The 7793-nt window shown below is 57.7% G+C and overlaps 2 protein-coding genes across 2 annotated transcripts in view; one reads left to right on the plus strand and one right to left on the minus strand.

Moving 5' to 3' along the window:
• VOLCADRAFT_93436 (uncharacterized protein) overlaps nucleotides 1–2419 on the plus strand; it is a gene marked incomplete at both ends in the record, with an annotated part of 8541 nt that extends 6122 nt beyond the window's left edge. Inside the window, 5 exons of the mRNA XM_002952619.1 lie at nucleotides 312–376; nucleotides 1155–1206; nucleotides 1702–1824; nucleotides 2191–2241; nucleotides 2288–2419. Coding sequence (XP_002952665.1) covers nucleotides 312–376; nucleotides 1155–1206; nucleotides 1702–1824; nucleotides 2191–2241; nucleotides 2288–2419 — 423 coding nt within the window. The remainder of the gene's footprint in view (nucleotides 1–311; nucleotides 377–1154; nucleotides 1207–1701; nucleotides 1825–2190; nucleotides 2242–2287) is intronic.
• A 1419-nt stretch (nucleotides 2420–3838) lies between these two features.
• VOLCADRAFT_93437 (uncharacterized protein) overlaps nucleotides 3839–7793 on the minus strand; it is a gene marked incomplete at both ends in the record, with an annotated part of 6957 nt that continues 3002 nt past the window's right edge. Inside the window, 5 exons of the mRNA XM_002952700.1 lie at nucleotides 3839–4693; nucleotides 5316–5414; nucleotides 5727–5742; nucleotides 5979–6452; nucleotides 6973–7136. Coding sequence (XP_002952746.1) covers nucleotides 3839–4693; nucleotides 5316–5414; nucleotides 5727–5742; nucleotides 5979–6452; nucleotides 6973–7136 — 1608 coding nt within the window. The remainder of the gene's footprint in view (nucleotides 4694–5315; nucleotides 5415–5726; nucleotides 5743–5978; nucleotides 6453–6972; nucleotides 7137–7793) is intronic.

Consider the following 7793-nt stretch of genomic DNA (forward strand, 5'->3'; position numbering starts at 1 on the left):
GGAAGGGGAGGTTTGGGGCTACGGCTGAAGGCGGAAGATGGGGGTGAGACGGGAATGTCCCCCGGCAGGGCAGTACGGGAGACACATAAAGGCTGATTGTACGGCCCTCAGCCGTACGCGATTCAGTTTCCGCCGGTGTCAGATAGCTGGTGGCCCCACTTAGCTAGGGTTAGTGAATTAGGTGTTAGGCGGTTAGCCGTTGGGAGCTTGGTGCTGCGACTGCTGTTTGACTTCTTACCACCTATGCCCTTGGATTCTGCTACTGCTAACACTGCTATTGTTGATGTTACAGCCCGTCCTTTGTTCCGGAGCTGGGTTTCGTGCCCGAGCTGTTGCACTGGTTCGCATCCATTGCCGTACCGGTATCCCTTGTCAGGTCGGTGGGGGCCCGGGGGTTGTGGAGGGGGGGGGGATGTGTACGAGGGTACGTGTGCATGTGGGGGTGCGGGGGTTAAGGGGGGTAAGGGCGTTCTGATGACCGACCGTTCCTTTTTTCTGTCCTTTCAAGGATATTTTTTCGACTACCGAGTACGGCGTACGGCGTATGACGTTTTGCTTGCTTGCAAACACACACAGACAGTTCGCGACCTCACGCCATGGCTTGTTGGATACACCCCACGCATACACACACATACATACAAAGACACACATACATACACACATACATTTAGGCACCACTGGTAAGGCACGGACCATTGCCCCCGGGATATCCCGGGTTCAAAACCTGTCAGGGTCTAAACTTCTTCCGATGGTGAAAGGCGAAAGTCCTCCTAGCCGATGGACGATGATGACTTGAAATGAAGTTAACCCGCGAGCCGACCATGAATGGAGTTGGGCCGCCGTCAATCCGGCAGATTCCGTTGGATGCTGGTGGTGGGTGCTGAACCTGAGCGATCTACTGAGAAGTTGACTAGGGTGACTGGATGAGGGTGCCCCGAAATACCGGGGAAGGCAGGGTTTCGCCGGGTAGCTGCCACGGGTGAAGATATATCCCCCCCTGTTTCACACATCGTACAGTGGGTTAGCGTGCGGTCTGTGTTTTTGTCTCTCCCCCCCCTGAAACCCCCGGGCGGTCCCCTCCCCGCCACCTCCCCCCCGCCTCCGCCCGAGTACGGAGTATTACCTACCTACCCCCACCCCATTCCCCTCCCCAGCATCGGCGTCTGGATGTACGGCAAGCGCATGCCAGCATCACTGCTTAGGCAGGTACGGCACGTTGTACGGCAATGTCGACTCCTCGGCCAAATGTATCTTGCCTTGTTCGTAGTACACACTGTACGAGCACTGCTTGCGGCCCACTGCCCAGACCACCGAAAAATGATTTCAAACTCAGATCTGCTGCTCTCTCACACACATACATACGTACACACACATACACGCACACACGCGCGCACTCACCCTACATCATCCCCTCCTTTACCCCTCCCCCTCCTTTACTATTTTACAGCTTCGCTCTACTACTCTTCTTGTGCTCTTATTTTAGTTTAGGCGGCTAGGTAGGTATTTTTCCGATATCGTCATCACTACATCATCCCGAGGACGGCTCCTTCACAACCGCCGACTGGTCAGTTCTGCTACCGTCCTGTACATCTGCCGCAGCACACTTTCCTTAGCAGCAGCTTCACTCGTTCACGTGGTTCGGCGTTTTCCCCTCCCTCCCCCTCCCTCCCCCTCCCCACGCTGTCTCCCCCTGCCCCCCAGGCCGGCACTCTGCTGCTGCTCAAGGTTGCCGTACTCCCCCTCCTCCAGGCCGCATGTGCCGTGGCGGTGGGGCTGCCCGCGGGGCCCACACTGACCTTGGTGCTGCTGGCCTTGTGCCCCACGGTACATGGGGGGGAGGGGGGGGGAGGGGGGGTTGCGTATGCCCATGCGGGGTAGGTCCTTGCCAAAAGGGGAGACGGTCCAGATGGGGGAGGGGTATGTAGGGTGGGGCGGTCAAGAGACTCCTCCCCCGGGGTTCTGCCGGGCTTCTGCCGGGAAGCTTAGGGTTTGGGGTTTTGAAGCAGCACTCTTTTTTACTATCGACCCTTCCGAGCTTTCCGGCAACCTACCTAATACAGGATCCACTGTTGCCGTACCTCCGTGTACCATCCCCCGCCCCAATACCCCACTCCAACCCGCATCGGTTATACACCCCCCCACACACACCCCACACACTCTCCCCCCTCCCCCGGCGCGCGGCCCGCGCAGGCCACAATCTCCTTTGTGATTGCCGCGTATTTTGGGTACGGCACTGACGTGGTGAGCGCTGTAACGCTTGGAGGTACGATTTTGCTCGTACCCGCAGTTCTTATTGCATTGCAGCTGCCGGAAGCCCTGGGGGTGGGAGTCCGTTTGGTGTCGCGAGGTGAATGACGTGACACAGCCGCCACAGCCACAACCACAGAGATCATTTTCCAAGGAGGCGGTGGCCGCATGATCGCCGCACCCCCCAGTGTTTGGTGTAGAAGGAGGTTGGAGAGGCGGGGTGAAAGGCCCATGAAGAGGAACAAATAGCTGTACGACAAATGTACGGATGTGTGACATAGTCTGTCTTGGGTCCTTTTTGGAGTATAGGAGCGGTAGAGAGGAGAAGCGCTGCCAGGTTGGTTATGGCGTAATATGGTAGTACGTCATCTCTCTCGGCCTTTTTTCTAACCCTGCTGTGCTCATTTTCGGCGTTGATATTCATCCAGAATGTCAATTCTTTCGGTTTTCCTTTATGCTTTCATTCTTGGATTAACTCGTTGCTTTGGGAGTTGGCCGCGTTGTGATGTTGCCACTGAAGAAGAGTATCAACTTTAAAAAAATGGTGCCAGAATAGGAAAAGATTTTAAAAGGTGTGGGAAGCGCGATGAGAATGATGTAGTTGTAGGTGGAGCGGGCATCCACAATGCTGGCGCGAAAGGATGCGATTTGAATTTTGGGCCATTCAAATTTGTTTTTGCGAGGTGACTCATCCTCGTGTCCATGTCTACGTAAGCGCGCGGTGGCGCCAATTCATTTCCGGTCAATGATGGACTACCAACATCGAGACAGACCAACGCCGCACCAGAAATGGGCGAATGGTCACGACAAGCAAGGTGTTCCCGGTTTGCTGATCAAGGGCTCTTGGTGGACGATTGACGGTGGGCGAGTTGGAATTAGCTTATAGAGCTGCTGGCATTACAGTGGCCTGTTTGGAGAGTATGGTTTGGACGAAGCGTCCAGTTTTTTTCCTGTGTACGATACGTACAACACTTCGTAGGCAGTAGTACGGCATTGGGTAGGGACTCCGCTGGTGAAAAGAAAACTTGAAGATGACTCTAGTTGGAATTCTGCGGACATCCCATTTGTTGTTGGTGGCGCCTGTGTGGGACGTTATATGAGCTACACTGTCGCTGTGCTTTTGCACAGCAAGACAGCTTTGTACGATGTCGTACAACGTACGACATACGACCATCATCACCTCACCAGTCACCTCCAAGCCACAAAAAACATCCTCCCAGCTTCATCTAGAAGCCTGCCGCATCCCGTAATTCCAAACACAAAAACAGCAAAGTAGCAAACAGCACATTGCCACCACTACGGCATCGCCAACCACACCTTTGTTATGTTCAGATCAGACATTGGCAAACGCTTCGGGAGTTTCGGGTCGGTCGTATCGAAACTTCCGAAACCAGAAATAGACCCGTTCCCGAAACCAGAAATACCCCATTTGCCGATGTCTGGTTCAGATATAAACAACAAGGACCTAGCAACCACCACAACTAACCGCTACTAACTACCATACATCCGTCCAAATCAAATCGTCTGTTCAGCATGTACAAAATCCTGGCTATGTACGGCCAAAAGGACTACGACACTTGTACGGCAGAATTCACCAGGACAGGTCTTCCGCAGCCGGGTTTCCCCCCCGCCGCCGTACCCCTCTGTTGCTGCGGGTTCCGACGTCAAAGGCTCCGCCGCCGCTGTCGACCGCCGCTGACGCCGCCGCGGCAGTCCCCCGAGCCCCTCCCTTAATCCCCCTCCATTCACCGTAACCCTCGTCCACTGCCGTACCCCGCACAGGACGCCAGGACTCCCCCACCGGCGCCGTCACTCTGCCGCCGTACACTTTTCCCGACGAACCCCCGCCTCCGCCCCGCCTGCCTCGTCCGCTACCGCCGCCAGAACCGGCCCCTCGTCCTGCCGGCTCCGGAACCGGCCCCAGCACCTCCCGGACGTCGTACCCCGCCGCCTCGCACGCTGCCTGGACCCGAGTGGCGGCTTCCCGCAGCTCTCCCGCCTGGCCGCCGCCGTCCCCCTCCTCACCGCCACAGCCACCAGCTTCCGCCACCTCCTCCTCAATCTCCTGCGCCTCCTTCAGCCACCGTCGCGCCCGATGCGCCGCCGCCAGGAACAATCCGCCGTACTGTGGCGCCGCCGACGCGAACACCTCCGCCAGCGTCGCCAGGTCCTGCGGCTTGGCCCCGCTGGCGAGCCTTGTGAGCTCGCGGGTGCCGTACTTCGCGATCCGTTCCGCCAGCCCCGGGTGTCGTTCCAAGTGGCTTAACTGCCGACTCCCGCCTCCGTCACCACCCCCGTCAGCGGATGACAGCTCCGACGCGATTCCGCGGGACCGTTGGCGGCCAGTTGTGGCGGTTGTGGCGGTTGGGGTGTTGGTTAGGCCGTGGCCGTGCATCGCCGCAGCCAGGCGAGCCAGGGACCAGGCGGGCAGGTTCTTCACTCGGCCCTGGAGCCGTACGGCAAACTGGACCGGGGATACCGGGGGGTTTCGACGAATGCGCGGGAAGTGTGTGTGGGTATTTTTCCCACGGCGACGCAATTATGAATCCCAAGGGGTTTTGTCCAGAGCGGGGCCCAAGGGGGGCGAGGATGGAGACAGCAAAAAAAGGAGTTTTGTATAAGTGGTACGAGGTTCACCTTGTAATGGTTACTAGGCAAGGCGGGAAGTACGGAACTAAATCATGAGGTTGGGAAAGGTGTCGTACAGGGGGAAATTACCTCGCAGGTTGCGAAAGCCGCACGCGGCGGGTCCGAATGTAAACACGACTCTGCGGAGACTCCGTCCACAACAATTACGAAACGATAGCCACTTGTGGACATAGTCAGGAAAGTAATCGACCAAAAGGGCTGGTTATGGAAAATACATCATCATCTATAACCGTTTGAATCGACTGGAAGTCGTCAGCGCTGAGCGCCGCGAAGAGGCACGTGTACGACAACACACGTGCCTCCCACTCGAAACACCACCTAGGCCCCTTTCCTCTTCTCGAGCCCTCCGTTTCCCCCCTTCCGGCCCCGGGGGGAGGTCCTTCCCCCCTCTTCCCCCCCGGTTCTTATCCGGTGCATACCTCGTCGTACGCCTGTGTTTCGTCGTACCCGCACGCCGCCAGCCCCCACACCGCATCCACGAGCTGCCCAGTGGACAGTCGCTCCAGCCGGCCAGGGCGCTCCAGGGAGGACCAGGCGGCAGAGAGAAAATCAGCCGCACCAGGCCCTAACGGCGCCGCCGCCGCCGCCGCCGCCGCCAGCTGCTGCTGCTGCTGCTGCTGCTGCTGCTGTCGACGGCGTCCGGCGGAGTGGTCGGATGGCGTGGCCCTGTGAGCTGGTGGCTGCAGCGGCGGCAGCTCTGTTGCAACTGCAGCCTGGCGGCCTCCTCGGCCTCCGCCGCCGCCACCCCCTGTGCTCTGTGCCGCCGCGCCCAACAGCCTCAGCAGCCGTGTGACGTCTCCCGGGGGGAGGTGCCCCAGGGTGGGGCTCACCTGCCCGTGAGTCAACCTGCGGCGGGGGGGGCGGCGGCGGGGGTGAGAATGCCGCGGCGATAGCCATACAGACATACGGACAGATAAACGTATAGCCCTGGAAAGTAAAGTGGAAATGTCCGTTGTTGCTGTTGTGAGAAGATTGCCAAAAATACACAAACCCTAAGAGAACACTAAAACCCTAAACCGAGGAGGGGGGGAGAGCAGCTGTGGTCCCCCCACCCCCCGGTCCCTCCTCCATAACTCTCGCACCTGAACAGCTCCGTAACGACTCCGTGACGCTTCAGTGACCCAAGGGTCATTAGCGCCGCCACCGCCTGATCGCCACTCAGCGGCGGAGCCGCCACTGCCGCCGGCGACGTCTCTTCACCACCACCACCACCACCACCACCACCACTACCACCACCACTACCACTGCTACTGCTATTCATTTCCAAATCCGAGAAATTCTGATCTAGCGAAAACCCGCCGCCGCCGCCGTCACCCCCCCCACTACCGCCCGCCGCCAGCCGTAGCAGCTGTAGCTCCAGACCCGGCAGTAGCGGCGCATTCCGCGCATCCGCCCGCTGTAGCACCTCCAGCACCTGTAGCAGCTGGGGAACGGTCAGCTGGCTCGACTCCAGGGCGGGCACCAGTCGCTGCTGGGCGCGGAGCAGCAGGCGACCGTCCAGGGAGGGCAGTGGTGGCGGCGGCGGCGGCGGCGACGATGAAGGGCGGGTTGCCGTGCTGCTGGTGGTGGTGGTTGTGGTGGTTGAGGTGGTTGTTGCGCGGGAGAGAGTGGCCAAGAGGGCTACACAGGCGTCTGGTCTGTAGTGAGAGCATGGAGGGGGCCCCGGGGGGGGGGAAAATAAGAGGGGAGGCAAGAATTAGATGATAAATATACTATTTCAGAGAGAGAGATTATTATATATAATCTGATATATAATATATATTTTATATTTATTAAATATATTATTATATTATATATATACTCGTTATTCCGCTATTTCTATATCTCTACAAGTAACTTATGTGACGACGATCATGATAAAAATGATGATGGTGATGATGATGTCGGATGAGACGGACACATGACTGCCGACGGCGGAAGGGAGGCAGGGCGGGGAGGGGAGGGAACGATAGTACGGCAGAAAGGAGGGGGAGGAGGAAAGATGAAGTCAGGGTAGCTCGCCAAACTGTGGCGGCGAAAAACGAGTTATGTCCACAGACATACAAACATACATACACACGCACACGCAAAACTTACCTGAGACTGCCGACGCGGTCCCGTGACACCTCAACCAGCCGTTCGTACACTTGCTTTCCGCACGTATCATACAGAGGCCCACCTGCCGTACAGTACGGCTCCAGCGCTTCGGCTGCCTGGACGAGCTCGGCGCCTGTCAATCTCTGCGCCTGCTCAATGACCAGCTGCACACACAAAGTACAAGACACGAAGCACAAACATGTCACCGGGTGGTTTCGGAGACGGCGGCGGTTTTCAGTCGGCTTTGGGAGCGGGGAATTCGTAACGGGCGGAAATCTTGCGGACCGCCATCATCATTACCATCACATCATTATCGTCATCACTATATCGTCATCATTTATATAATCATTATCGTCGTCATCAACAAAAGGAGTAAGTGGATGCTTTTAAGGACGTCTGGGTGATGGTGGTACATCAAAAAAAGGTGGCGGTCGTCGTGGCCGTTAGGTAGTTGGCAGTTGCAACGGTAATGGCAGTTAAGACCGCCTCTTGGGTGCACCTAGAGGGAGGTGAGGTACGGAGAAGAGCGACCGCACCTCACCTGGGGGTAACCCACAGCTCCGAGATTTTTTTCCCGACTCCAATCGAGGCCTTCCCCTCGTAAGAAATCCATCTGTTATCGTCGCAAAAACACCTTATACAAAATTGTACAAATCGTACACTTGCCGTACATCCGTCCCCAACAAGAAAAACCTCCGCCGCTGTCGACGCACCTCCGCCACGCATTCCGCCAGCAGCAGCGCGTCACCGCTAACCTCGGTCGTGTAGTCCTCCCCGCTGCCGTACTCCGCTTCCGCTTCCGCCGGGCGGCGGCGGGGGGG

The sequence above is a fragment of the Volvox carteri genome (genome assembly GCF_000143455.1).
Source record: "Volvox carteri f. nagariensis unplaced genomic scaffold VOLCAscaffold_31, whole genome shotgun sequence".
Taxonomy (NCBI): domain Eukaryota; kingdom Viridiplantae; phylum Chlorophyta; class Chlorophyceae; order Chlamydomonadales; family Volvocaceae; genus Volvox; species Volvox carteri.